This window comes from Didymella exigua (assembly GCF_010094145.1).
Source record: "Didymella exigua CBS 183.55 unplaced genomic scaffold M421scaffold_6, whole genome shotgun sequence".
In the NCBI taxonomy this organism is placed as follows: Eukaryota; Fungi; Ascomycota; class Dothideomycetes; order Pleosporales; family Didymellaceae; genus Didymella; species Didymella exigua.
Window position 1 is genome coordinate 880,967 of NW_022984780.1, and position 12,643 is coordinate 893,609.

Genomic DNA, 12,643 nt, shown 5'->3' on the forward strand with positions numbered 1-12,643 from the left:
ACCTTGAGCTGTACCAGTACGACGTCCTGAACGCCTTTCTCAACGCAGAACTTGACCGACCTACCTACGTACGATGTCCAGAAGGATATGAGAGCGAGCTTGGCCAACTGCTTAAGATTGAACGAGCTCTATACGGACTTCGAGATGCTCCGCGACTATGGTACAAGCACCTCACTGCTACGCTTGAGAAGCTAGGCCTTCAGCAGGTGCCAGGAGTGCCCTGTCTGTTCAGCAATGATTACTTAATTGTCTTCTTCTTTGTAGACGATATAGTCATAGCTGTAGCTTCTAAGAACAAGGACACCTACAGCCAATTCAATCAACAGCTGCGAGCTGCATACGACATGCGATTTCTGGGAGAGCTGAAATGGTTCCTCGGCATACGCGTGATCCGAGATAGCAGCCAGAAGAAGATCTGGCTAATGCAAGACAGCTTTATCAAAAAGGTAGCAGCTAAATACAACATTGCTCAAGAGAGCACAAAATATCCAGCAGTACCGCTAGTAGATGAAAATATCGGCCTAAGCAAGGAGGAGCCGGACGAACAGCGCACAAAGCTATATCAGGAGTTAGTTAGATCACTAGCCTACATCGCGACATACACTCGGCCTGATGTTGCGCAAGCCCACTCTAAATTATCTTAATATCTACAGAATCTAGGTCAAAAGCATGTCAGCGCAGCGTACCACGTCTGGAAGTACTTGATCAGCCAGAAGCATTTGGCGATCAGTGCACATGGAGATCAGAGCAGTCGCACGATATACACAGGCTCAAGCCTGGGGGGTGCTGGAACAGAGCCACTATTCTACGGTGCCTCTGATGCAGCCTTTGCGGACGACCTGCCAACGCGGCGCAGCTCTCAGGGATATCTTTTCATGATGTACGGTATGCCTATCGACTGGAAGGCGACACTCCAACGTTCCGTCACGAAATCGACCACCGAGGCAGAGCTGCTAGCTCTGTCGACAGCAGCCAGCGAGCTGCAGGCATGGAATTGACTGTTCAAGCACATCAAGCTCAACCTAGAGATAGTACCAACAATCTTCTGCAACAACCTGCAGACAGTAGGAGTTGTTACTAAGCACAAGGACAAGCTATTCACGCGTTTGCGTCATGTGGACGTCCACCAACATTGGCTCAGGCAGGAGGTGGCAGCTGGACGCATATTAGTTTAGTGGAAGCCGACCAACCTTATGCCAGCTAATGGACTCACCAAGATCCTTGTACGCTAGAAGCATGCTAAATTTGTCCAACAGCTTAGATTAAAGACGTTAAAAACTACCTACCAGAGCCTAAAGGACATAATAACCCTAATTCAGCAAGCTTGACTCACTAGTATTAGGACAGTATTAGGCATAGTTATAGGGCAACGATCATGGATATAATATAGAACAGGAATAAGGGAGATTAGCTTTAGTTAGCACCTCAGCTAAGGGGGTGTGTAACCACGTGGGTGAAGTCACATGATATCTTGTTGTAGCAGGTACCGCCCAGTGGGCAAGTGCACTTACCTCAGAGCTGAGAGCTCCGTACACAATCATCACAACACGACAACAGATAGCAATACAATTGTTGATCCCAGCCTCCACCCGACACTGCACCAGGCAGTTACACAATATATCGTGGAGCAAGCTCTAAAGATCTCTTGACTTGAATCTCGGGAACGGGATTTGTAACCACGTGGCTCAGATCACATGATATCCTATTGTAGCAGGCACTGCCCGGTGGGCAAGTGCACTTACCTGAGAGCTGAGAGCTTGAACAACAACATCAGAACACGACAACAGATAGCAATATACTCGTTTATCACAGTCTCCGACCGAAATTACTCACGCAGTTACAGGATTAGATGGCTGAAAGTTCAACGGACCTCCTGGGCCAGGCGTTGGGTCAATCAGAACACTGATGAGCATGAGCTGGCTGTCCAGACCTTCCAGAATCCGCACAATCTTACTGTTGCTCAGTACTCCGGTCTAGGCACTTCCGATAAGCCTTCGACTCGCGGCCGATATGATGCCAATGTTCCTGCCCCTATCCAGCAGGCCGCTGGCTCATCGGTCCGCCTTTCTGACAAAAATCGCTGTGGTCGCTGCATCAACCCCTCTGACAAGGCTACTCGGTCCTTCAGTGGTCGCTGCTGTCAGACCTACTATCGACAACAGTTCCTGAGCTGGGGTGGCTGCAGTGAGTGCCAGATGAATAGCAACCATGCTTCTTGTGACTTCTATCGTAGTTGTTTCTTGCCTTCTCTTTTTGTTCTTCACTAATGTTTGTTGCATGCAAGGTTGCTACCCCTACAGGAGCTGCTTACTAGACGAGCCGTTGAGCTTCGTTGCATTGTGGACTCTTAATCTTAGGCATAGGCACTGACGGTGAGGCGAACGCTTGATCTCGACATGTACGAAATATATGTTACCCGTTTTAGTGTAGAAGACCGACTGGGCATAGTTCATCTCACCACTTAATGCACGTCTGTATCGCCATGAACTGCAAAAGAAGGCGTCTTGGCTCTAACGCGCTGAAACTTCTCATTGGTGTGGCTGCGACTCGTCCTCTGTACTCTAGGTAACAACTTATTTAAGAAAGTGTGATTATTAGCACTCATTTGAAAGCCTCATAGTGCAGACTGTTGGATCACAGGTTGAGGTCCTATCTGTTGCTTGCTTGGAGTCGAAGCTAGCTAGGATATGGAAGTCGTGATTGTGAGTGCTGTATACGCCAGTGGCAGCGAGCTACTTTGGCATGTGTTCTCTGGTCGTACGAGAAGGTACTTCGCAATAGCGTAAAATTGCTGCTAGAAGTACGAACTGTTTAGTCGGAGCCCCCTGCATAGTAGCCACCCTCTCCTCCTGATCAATCATATCGCTTCATCGTTTTCTTGTCTTGCTCAGCAATGTGTTTGATAAGTGTAAGTCTTCCAAACGTTTAGCAGTGCTCATGCCAATTCAGTCGCCGTAGGTTTGGGTGGGTGCCTTGCCTTCTTGTACTACAAATCGATAATAGCTCTATAACTGCACAGTGGTGCTACCACTCAGTCTCGCCTTTGACCGTGTTACCAGCTGTTAAAGGCAGTCAAACAGCCAGGGATCCCGGCCATATACCTTGCGAGCTCGTTGTAATCCAGAAATGCCCTGAAGCCTGGTCTTAGAATGTAAGCGACATTATTGTCGCTCTATTCCTTGATGTGTTCCTCCAGCGCAGACTTCTTCTCCATGAGGATGGCTCCCTTGGCGTACGATTCCTCCAGGTCCTCATCATCATCGTCGTCCTCGCCTTCAAATCCTTCCTCTTCGTTGTACTCTTTGATGAGCTTTCGTATCTGGGCGTTTTTACGCACGACGAAGCGGACGAGGCGTCCATGACCTGAATTTCGTCGGCGCGGTTCATCTTGTCGCCTTCTTGACTTCGGAACGCTTGCTTAATTCCTTCAGTAGGTCAATGAGCCTGGCTTTCTTGAACTTGATCGCATCGTCAAGGAGGTCGAGGTGAGCTTCGTGAAGATTGGACCTCTTTGGGGATCTCGCAGGCTTGCAGTAGTTAGTTTCGCGTTATGAGAGCTTGAGATCACATGTCGTACCTGCCGCGGCTTTATCTAGATAGTGAAACTGATGAGAATCGCTGTGTGAACTGTCGATTGAGTCTACCTGAGGGAGCGATTATCTACAGTGCGTGAAAGCGGGAGACCTAACCTAATCGAGAAGCGAGCTGGCCTATGAGAAGCGCTGCCCTGCGCGGACACACCCCCACAGCGAGTGAATTGAAGCTCTGGGAGCTCACGCTAGAAACATGGTAATCCTAACTATCCTCCGCCTGTTGTTGCCCATCTTGTCCTGCACTATACTCAATTTATGTGTGGCTGCTGACGCTGTCGTCTAGCAGTTACTGTTAATTGTCAGCCTGGTGGTGACGTTGGAGGTGCTGTTAGTGGTGTTGTTAACAATTGTAGGCTTGCTAAGGCCAATTTAACAGAGAAATCGCTCGTAAGCTACGCGATCAAGAGGTTTAGTAAGGCTGTTAGTAGTCATAGCTGTTGTGCAGACATGTTTAACTGTGAGATGATTATTACAGACACGCTCCTTGACGTAGTGATAGTAGATATCTACATGCTTAGTACGCTCATAGTGGCTGTCACTGTGGAGGAGCTTAATAGAAGGCTTGTTGTTGCTAAATAGCTTAATAGGGTGAGTATTGTCAGACTTGTAGCCAAGTTGATGAAGCAGCTAGTGAAGCTAGGCGGCCTCTCTGGCTGCGAAGGTCATGGCCACGTACTCTGCCTCTGTTGTAGAGGTAGTGACAAGCTTCTGCTTAACAGACTTGTGACAGATAGTCCTACTAGCTAACTTAAATAGATATGAGGAGTAAGCTGCCTTGATGGGATTGTCACAACAAGCCTTATTAAGCAACTCAGCACACGTCTTAGTAATATCTCGGAGGTAGTTGTTGCGCAGGTTAGCCTGGTGCTGTTAGGCGTAGTCTGGGTACAACGTATCAATCGCTAGGATGAATTAATACACTGCTTGCTTGTTAGTAAGCTGACAGTCCTTGATGTGAGCTAGCTTTGCGTGGCTAGCCTTAAACTTGTTAATAAATGTAATAGTAGTGTTACACTTGTGAGTGCGTAGTTTGAAGAAGTTAGCCTAGATAGAGCACTCCTCTGTCACGCCCTAGTCCCTGAAGTGGGCCACAATAGTGTTGAATTAGTTAGCAATATTAGTTAGATTGCTGACGCTCTCGTAGAGAGACTAGGGGACAGTGGCCAGAAGCACAAGGCCAAGAGCTGCTGTGGCAGACTCGCAGCGACGGTACTGCTTCTAGTTATAGGCGTATTGTTCTTTAACTGCCTTGTTGTTCTCGTAGACTGCTTCCTGAGCCGCTTAAAGAGACGCTTGGTCTGGGTAGACGCTGCTAGTTGTAGTCAGCGTCATGAGGATCTCTCTTTTGTGAACGTCTGGCTTGAGCCATCCGCCATCAAGAAGTCTGTGATAACCCTGCAATCAGGCGTAGAGCTTGAATGCGCGCTCCCAGTGGAAGTGGTTAGAGCCGTTAAGCCGAAGCTTCGGTACAACCTTATCTAGGAGAGCCATAGTGTAAGATAGATATAGTAATGGTAGAGAAGCACTAGATGAAATAGGGCAGTTCTAGAGCTCAGACGGGTAACTGCAGGTGCTGTGGTAGGCTCTTTATCCCATCAATACGCTGCAATAATACCTGCGCTGTGCAAGGTGTACTATCCCACAGTTGTATTGCGTTTAAAAAGAGGGGCTCATAGCCTAATAAGAGTCGCTGTGTGAACTGTTGATTAAGTCTACCTGAGGGAGCGATTATCTACAGTGCGTGAAAGCGGGAGACCTAACCTAATCGAGAAGCGAGCTGGCCTATGAGAAGCGCTGCCCTGCGCGGACAGAAACAACATGTTCCGCGATTGAGATGCTCAGGGAAGTGGCATAAGGCCACTGAAAGTGATGGAATTGTGCGGCCTCGCAAACGAACCGTGGAAGGCTTCTACAGCCCGCTTAGATTTACTCAAGGGATGTGATGGTGGGATGGAGAAGTAAGGTTGCCGCAAGCATTGGAACAGCCGATATACTCACAGGACGAGTAAGCATATGTTGAAAGTGAACAAGGCAAGGTAAACACCATCCTAATGATGCGACCACTCAAGCTCACTCAGTACTGATCAAGACATATGCACATGCCATCTCATTTCAGTCAACGCGATAAATGTGATGGTGAGTTGATCATGAAAGCAAGGTATCATTCAGCTTTTCCACTAATTCCTTCCTTTTGGTAGACCACACCCTGCGCCAGAAGAGAAGCGCGACCAAAGTGCAATCATAAATCCGAATACAAGACAGTATATCTACACACAGCACCCTCTCACATCGCCAGAGACCTCTACTGGTTCTCGGGGCGAAGCGAGCGGACAGCCTTTCCAGCGCGCCAGATCTCGAGGTCGTCGATCTCCTTAAGCTCGGCGGCGTACTTCTCGCGGTAGTCGGGCTGCGAGTTGTACTCGAGCGAGCGCTTGGTCTCGGTGCCGTCGGCGACGGCCGTGTACAGGTCGTTGAAAACGGGCTTGAGGGCGTCCTTGAAGCGCTTCTGCCAGTCGAGGGCGCCGCGGCGGGCGGTTGTGGAGCACGCGTTGTACATGTAGTCCATGCCGTTGGCGCCGATGAGGGGGTAGAGGGACTGGGTGGCCTCCTCAACGGTCTCGTTGAAGGCCTCGGAGGGCGAGTGGCCGCGCTCGCGGAGAACCTCGTACTGGGCGAGGAACATGCCGTGAATGCCACCCATCAGGCAGCCGCGCTCGCCGTACAGGTCCGAGTAGACCTCCTTCTCGAAGGTGGTTTTGTAGAGGTAGCCGGAGCCGACAGCGACACCAAGGGCAACGGCCTTCTCCTCAGCCTTGCCAGTGACGTCCTGGAAGACGGCGACAGAGGAGTTGATGCCGCGGCCCTCACGGAAGAGGGTGCGGACGGTGCGGCCGGAGCCCTTGGGGGCGACGAGGATGACGTCGATATCGGTGGGGACCTCGACCTTGGTAAGGTCCTTGAAGACGGGCGAGAAGCCGTGTGAGAAGTAGAGGGTCTGGGAGAGTTAGTATTGATGACTCGCGTCGTACGAGTCTGTATGCTCACCTTTCCCTTCAGCTGGGGCTTGATCTGCGGCCACGTCTCGGACTGGGCGGCGTCGGAGAGCAAGTTCATGACGATGGTGGACTTGCCAATGGCCTCGTCAATGTCGAACAGGTTCTTTCCGGGGACCCAGCCGTCGGCCTCGGCCTCCTTCCACGAGGTGCCGTTCTTTCGGACACCGACGATGACGTTGAGGCCGTTATCGCGGAGGTTGAGACCCTGGCCGTGACCCTGCGAGCCGTAGCCGATGAGGGCGAGGGTGTCGTTCTTGAAGTACTCCTGCGGGATTGTCAGCCACGATGCCATTGAGACTGCATTTGATGCCATTGAGGCACGGCGGACTTACAAGAAGCTTCTCCTTGGGCCAGTCAGCGCGCTCTGCAAACCTCGTCAGCAATCAGTCCATTGCACTCAATGGCGGCACTGCTCACCGTAGACGGTCTCCTTGTGGCCGGCGAAGTCGACGGTCTTGAGGCCGCGGGTCTGCTGGAACTGGACAGAGATAGCGGCCTTGGGGGCAGCACGCGAAGCAGCGTTGATGGCCGAGACAAAGGTGCGCTTCTGGGCAGGAGCGGCAGCCAATTGCCTGGCGACGTTGCGGAGAGCGCGGGGAGCTTGTCTCGAGGCCATTGTGAATGTGCGAAGAGTGTGTGAGGGGATCTTGATGGGAGAAGTATGGGGGACTGTGTCTCTTTATGGGCGACGTCTGGCTGCTGTGTGGAGTCGATTTTCTGTCCAAGCTCCAGCCGAACTCGGGGCTGGAGCATTGATCGGAGATGCAGATTCCTCCCCGACGGGGCCGCTGAGCCAATCAGCATCCGCACTGCTCCAGAAAATCGGGCCTGCCCTCACAGTCACACATGTCTGGCCTGGAGTGGAGGCTCTGCTGAGGCTCCGAATGCGCGACCAGTCATTGGAGCTTCCCTTCGCGACATCTCCTTCACATCCCCATGAAGTCAGTGAGCTTCACTGAGAACGACGTGCCTAGATCGACGAGCTGCCAAATTTTCCTAGCTACGTCATACGCACGGGCGTTAACGAATTGCGATGGCTGGACTGCGGCATGAGCAGTCGGTCGGTAATGAAAGTGAGAGATGTACGAAACAGGCCGAGGAGCAGTATTGTAACGTGTAGCTCTGGCGCTGCACATCGATGTGTGTGCTCTCAGTCCCTCTAGCGCATGCAAAGACACCAGCAAACACCAATAACTACTCGAAAAAACATGGACACCGGCAACCTCCGAGAGTCAAGCAATAGTCACCGATCTTGTCTCAATCCGCGTCTGCGAAGTGATCAAATCCAATTCATTCCGACCCATAGCGCAGAGGCTGTTATATATCGAGATGTTACACATCACACGCCAAACGGAAAAGTGAGCACAGCATGGGACGCAGATATGAATGAACCACGCAATCGAAAACACTTCTTCATCCTGGCAATGAATCACGTTTAAATAGTGAGTCTGAATATAGTGAGTCTGAATACGGCAGATACTGGAGTCCTTCAAAGTCCCAAGCTATCACGAAGAAAGTCTACAAAGATTGGATCAGGGCGCAAAGCGCAGCAACAAGTGGCAGCACCGGGAGCAGACAGTATCGGGAGTATCAGCTGTATCCGAGAAGAGCTGCATGGTCGCATCAACGTCGTGTCGTTCGTCGCGCTCAGACGCAAACTGTAGGGAGTGCTAGATACGAAGACTACTGTATGCGATGATTGCGTAGCGGAAGCCCGTGTGTGAGTTATTCCATTGCAAAGCAGCCTACATGTAACGCCGCGCTCGAAAGTACGCCGAATTTAGATGCTCGCTCTAAGGGTAGTATGTCGTGTGATCCATCAACGTCCATCCGTCTTCCACTGCACATCAGCGCATGCCCAGCATAACACAGTATATCAGCCGAGTTCGCCGGCGCATCCAGACTGCGAATCGCGTATGCTCTTGTGTGTGTTGTGCCTCGAGTGCCTCGGCCGCTCGTGCAGTCGGCATCGCGCACTCACTTCAGCACACGATCGAACGTCTGCCCCCTGACTGTCCCTCCGCCCAGACTACTCCTGACATTCCTCTTGAACCCCTCGCGATTCACCTTCAGATCCTCCGCGGCCTCCTTGTTCAGCGGATCGCTCGCGTTCGGCTCGAGGAACAGGAACTGCAGCCCGACCACCACCGCGTTCAGATTCAGGACCGGCTTCCAGTCCTCGCGCAGGATATTCAGGCACACGTTACCCTCGAGGTCGATGTTCGGGTGGTAGATCTTCTGCGTACATTTGACTTTGGGCGGGTCGTGCGGGAAGTTCTGGTTGATCGCGAAGCTGAACACGAAGCGCCCGCCCTTGTACATGCCCTCGTCCGGGTCGATGGTCAGGGTAAAGTTGAGGATGTCGTCCGGGTTGGGGAAGTGCGTTTTCATTGTTGTGCCGAGCGAGAGCTCTTCGAGATCTGGTGCTTGTTAGTCGGCGCGCACGGCTGTGGGCGGGAAGGAGGGGGATGATACCTTTCTGGGCGCGTAGCTGCGCGGGTGTGACCTTCTTCTTCTTGCTTGTTGCAGCGGCAGCGGCATCATCTTCCGCCTGCTTCTTCTTCTGCATTGCCGTCAGCGGGCTGTCCGGTAGCTCCGGCGCTGCATGCACCGCCAGCAACATGACGCACCATGGACCATATTTTCATCATCTTGGCGGTATTGCGTGGAGGTGTGCCCGCAGTGGGAAGAGGTATTCGGTGTCGCGTGTGAGAGGAGGTCGATTGCGAACGTCGCTTTGGGCGCAGGCAGTGAGTCGGCTGGTGGGGAGAATGGCGGGCAGCAAACAGCGCGGTGAAGCTGGCTCGACGGTGCTAGTGGCGGTGTTCTCGAGACTTGAGACGTCGGCTGAGCCACCAGACGATGAGGAAGTGTAGGAAGAGAAAAACAAACACAACTTGTACCCTCCGCCGGCGGTAGAAAGGTAGCTCTCGCGGCTGGAGGCGTGCCACCATGGTTGGGATGTGGGGCGATTGGCTCGAGCCGCGGTTTTGCCGTGGTCGTTTGGTCAGCTCCACTGCATGCACAATCAGTACCACAAAAGTAATGTGCATATTTGTGTGAAGGTATGCTCTTGGAAAGTACTGTTCGAGTCATACCTCTGATGGACTTCAGGTAGCCATTTTAGAACCCACCTTCCCCACAACAACATTACGCCCAGTCACTAAATCTTGGAGATCGCCATCAGTACGAAGTATTGGCATTGCCAAACAAAACCTCGGTGAACACTCATCGACAAGCTTATTGGTCAAGTCAAAATGGCACCCCCCACGCGAGACGTCCTCACCCTCTCCCAATCCTCAATCAACCAGATCGACCCATATGTACCTCAAACCGGCGTCCAGCACTCCAACAGACCATACGGCCGGCCCCACGTAACCCTCACTTTCGCAACCTCTCTCGATAGCAACTTATCCCTCGCCCCCGGCGTGCAAACCGCCCTCTCCGGCCCTCAGAGCAAAGCAATGACGCATTATCTACGCTCCAAGCACTCCGCGATCCTGATCGGCGTCGGGACCGCCATCGCCGACGATCCCTCCTTAAACTGCCGTTTCGAAGGCGTCGGCGGGTATGGCGGCGAGGGATTGTCGGGGCAACCGAGGCCAGTTGTTATCGACCCGCAGGCTCGGTGGCAATGGAGTGATGAGAGTAAGGTCATCAAATTGGCGAGGGAGGGGAAGGGGAGAGCGCCATGGGTCTTCACTATGAGGGAGGTCGATGAGGAGAGGAGGAGGGTGTTAGAGCTTGTGGGCGGTGAGGTGATTGTAGCTGGTGCGCAGCCTTCGTCGCGGCGGATGTCGTGGGGACATATTCTAGATGAGCTGGAGGGAAGGGATGTTGAGAGCGTGATGATTGAGGGTGGTGGTGCGGTGATCAATGATCTGTTGGCGGCGCGGAATGTGAGGTTAGTTGATACGGTCATTGTTACTATTGCGCCAGTTTGGTTGGGAGAGGGAGGCGTGCAGGTCTGCCCGAACGAGCGGGAAGAAGGCGGAAACAAGGTCCCGGTCGCGAGGTTAAAGGATGTGAAGTGGGTGCCATTGGGAGAGGATGTCGTGCTGTGTGGCCTTGCACCACGGGACTGAGAGCTATCGCAGCAGCTAGTAGCGGAGGGGTGGTGGCCCAGTAGAGTTCTTTACCTCTCGTTTCGGCATCTTCGCCCAGGGTAGCTCATCAGAAGCCTCGCCATCGAGCAAATGCTTGACGCTCGCCTCCAAGCCGTCACTCAGCTTAGTGGCTTGCTCGTCCTTCCACCCGCGCTGCTTGCGCTTTTCGCTGAGTATCTCCCCGGTCCCAAGAGGATCATGTTGCCAAGGGGTGTATCCGTACTTCTCTTCTCCCTTGAGTGTACTCTCAATATCAGTGCTTGACATGACGGGATCGAGACCTTGGACTTGAACGCGATCTTTCGGCCAGTGGATCGCAGGTGCATGGAGCTCCAGAAACCGTTTCGACTTGAAAGCATGTGTGATGATACGGATGTTCTTTGGATACCGGCCTATCGTCTGGCGAAATAATAAGATGCTAAACAGCAGATTTTGAAGGGAATCGGTGGCGTGTTCCTCGAGCAGTATCCTTCCTTTAATGTACAGCTGATGAGCTCGACCACCGCCAATGTGCCCCTGGCTGAGCTCTTGAGCCAGCGCTGCGTGGTAGTAGGAGCGAGCTTCACTCAATGGTGTGAAAGCCTGCTTCGTAGCACCGCCACTGAAGACAACGATCGTGCTGTCCTGATTCCAGGACACATCTTCCTTCCAGGTAGCATTCGGACCAGTCGTCATAACGTTGAGACTGGCTTGTATGTGTGCTAGAAAGGTTTCATGCTCGCCAGGTTTGCCATTTGCTGGGTCTGACTTTTGGAATTTTGCGAGGTGCCAGTTGCCTTCATCGTGAGGGCTGTGCGTGGGGAAGTCTGGAGCTGTGACATCAGGATGGAAGATAGCATGACAGCAGACGATCACGAGATCCTCGATGTTTTCATTGTACTTTGGTCCTGATGATTCCGACTGATCCGGGTGTTCGAAATCTGGGTTTTCGAGTGTTGATATTTTGCCATGAAAGGCGGTTACATCTTGTCTTAGGGGTTCGGTGGCGGCAGGGCCGTTCTCCGTATGTGCTCTAGACTTTGGCAGGACTGTCAGAATTGCGGCTGGAGTCATAATAACAGATTGGGTACGGATAGCGGATGTTTGCGAAAGCTTTAATTGATGCTCGGCTATCCTCTCAGCTGCATGTCTAAAACGTTGTCAGCGGTACACTTTGAGACACACGACGGCTGTAACAGCATACAGGAAATGTCACTCTGGTTTCACTCGATCAACAGGAAATAGGTCGCGGTACGCTCATAGCTGTGCGCATGGCTTTCACAGCTAGTGGTGGTTTGTTGAGGCTGATGACGCAGTTGGTAGGTACAAGCTGGCACCATCCCCGCCTGCGCAGGTACTGGCAGCGCAGTACACTTACTGTTCTACCACGAACATGAATCTATATTTACTGGCTGCAGTCGATAGCTTCGCCTGTCTTTCTGAGATCGATGAAGCTCGCAACAAGTTCGGCACTTAAAGTGGCCACCGGGTCTTCTTGAAGATCATGGGTGCAAGCCTTGCACACCGATGCAACTTCGATTCGTATCAGTACCTAGTCGGCCCTCGGGGTAGCATCGCCGATCGGTCGTATTCGTTGCGCAATAATCAGATCAACACAGTCTGTAATAGGCCTTTTGCTTGAAAACAAATAATGTAACTTTGCTAGGAGAGAGCATTTTAGGGGCGACTTCTAACTTTATCTTGACAACAAAGGGTCTCGTGGCGGCGCGGGTGGCTCAACGGTGAGATCCAGGGACCGCGGGACCCACTTCATCGAAAAGGAGTGCTTAATTTCTGGGCGGTCCCTGCGAAGCCTCAAGAGAGCATGGGCGAGAGAAGTGAAATTTGATGCCAACGCAGAACTACGGCGGGGCTCCGCTCGAGATACGGCTGAGAGATGTAAAGCTCG

General features: G+C 52.3%; 8 protein-coding genes across 8 annotated transcripts; 1 reads left to right on the top strand and 7 right to left on the bottom strand.

Moving 5' to 3' along the window:
* Positions 1-3,172: 3,172 nt before the first annotated feature.
* Positions 3,173-3,387, bottom strand: M421DRAFT_2862 (uncharacterized protein; the record flags this gene model as incomplete). Its single annotated transcript, XM_033588978.1, has 2 exons — positions 3,173-3,298; positions 3,334-3,387. The coding sequence occupies 2 exons, from the start codon at positions 3,385-3,387 to the stop codon at positions 3,173-3,175; spliced, it is 180 nt and encodes a 59-aa protein (XP_033451612.1).
* A 575-nt stretch (positions 3,388-3,962) lies between these two features.
* M421DRAFT_56926 (uncharacterized protein) lies at positions 3,963-4,115 on the bottom strand (the record flags this gene model as incomplete). Its single annotated transcript, XM_033595451.1, has 1 exon — positions 3,963-4,115. A coding segment is annotated over one exon (153 nt), but the record flags the coding sequence as incomplete, so codon positions are not given.
* Positions 4,116-5,895: 1,780 nt separating this feature from the next.
* M421DRAFT_56764 (mitochondrial ketol-acid reductoisomerase) lies at positions 5,896-7,265 on the bottom strand (the record flags this gene model as incomplete). Its single annotated transcript, XM_033595437.1, has 4 exons — positions 5,896-6,588; positions 6,639-6,914; positions 6,982-7,013; positions 7,067-7,265. 4 exons carry the CDS (start codon positions 7,263-7,265, stop codon positions 5,896-5,898), a joined length of 1,200 nt encoding a protein of 399 aa, XP_033451614.1.
* A 239-nt stretch (positions 7,266-7,504) lies between these two features.
* On the bottom strand, positions 7,505-8,224 carry M421DRAFT_418006 (uncharacterized protein). Its single transcript, XM_033591644.1, has one exon. The coding sequence runs from the start codon at positions 7,783-7,785 to the stop codon at positions 7,576-7,578; it is 210 nt and encodes a 69-aa protein (XP_033451615.1). The 5' UTR covers positions 7,786-8,224; the 3' UTR covers positions 7,505-7,575.
* Positions 8,225-8,295: 71 nt separating this feature from the next.
* On the bottom strand, positions 8,296-9,515 carry M421DRAFT_345898 (uncharacterized protein). Its single transcript, XM_033589526.1, has 3 exons — positions 9,280-9,515; positions 9,125-9,212; positions 8,296-9,069 (listed from the first exon to the last, which is right to left on the bottom strand). Exons 1-3 carry the CDS (start codon positions 9,298-9,300, stop codon positions 8,627-8,629), a joined length of 552 nt encoding a protein of 183 aa, XP_033451616.1. The 5' UTR covers positions 9,301-9,515; the 3' UTR covers positions 8,296-8,626.
* Positions 9,335-9,804, bottom strand: M421DRAFT_345988 (uncharacterized protein). Its single transcript, XM_033589527.1, has one exon. It carries the CDS (start codon positions 9,700-9,702, stop codon positions 9,463-9,465), a length of 240 nt encoding a protein of 79 aa, XP_033451617.1. The 5' UTR covers positions 9,703-9,804; the 3' UTR covers positions 9,335-9,462.
* On the top strand, positions 9,657-11,138 carry M421DRAFT_418008 (putative riboflavin biosynthesis protein Rib7). The gene is made up of 2 exons (XM_033591645.1): positions 9,657-9,714; positions 9,764-11,138. The coding sequence occupies exon 2, from the start codon at positions 9,907-9,909 to the stop codon at positions 10,732-10,734; it is 828 nt and encodes a 275-aa protein (XP_033451618.1). The 5' UTR covers positions 9,657-9,714; positions 9,764-9,906; the 3' UTR covers positions 10,735-11,138.
* On the bottom strand, positions 10,750-11,808 carry M421DRAFT_56873 (uncharacterized protein; the record flags this gene model as incomplete). The annotated part of the gene is made up of 1 exon (XM_033595448.1): positions 10,750-11,808. One exon carries the CDS (start codon positions 11,806-11,808, stop codon positions 10,750-10,752), a length of 1,059 nt encoding a protein of 352 aa, XP_033451619.1.
* Between the last annotated feature and the right edge of the window lie 835 nt (positions 11,809-12,643).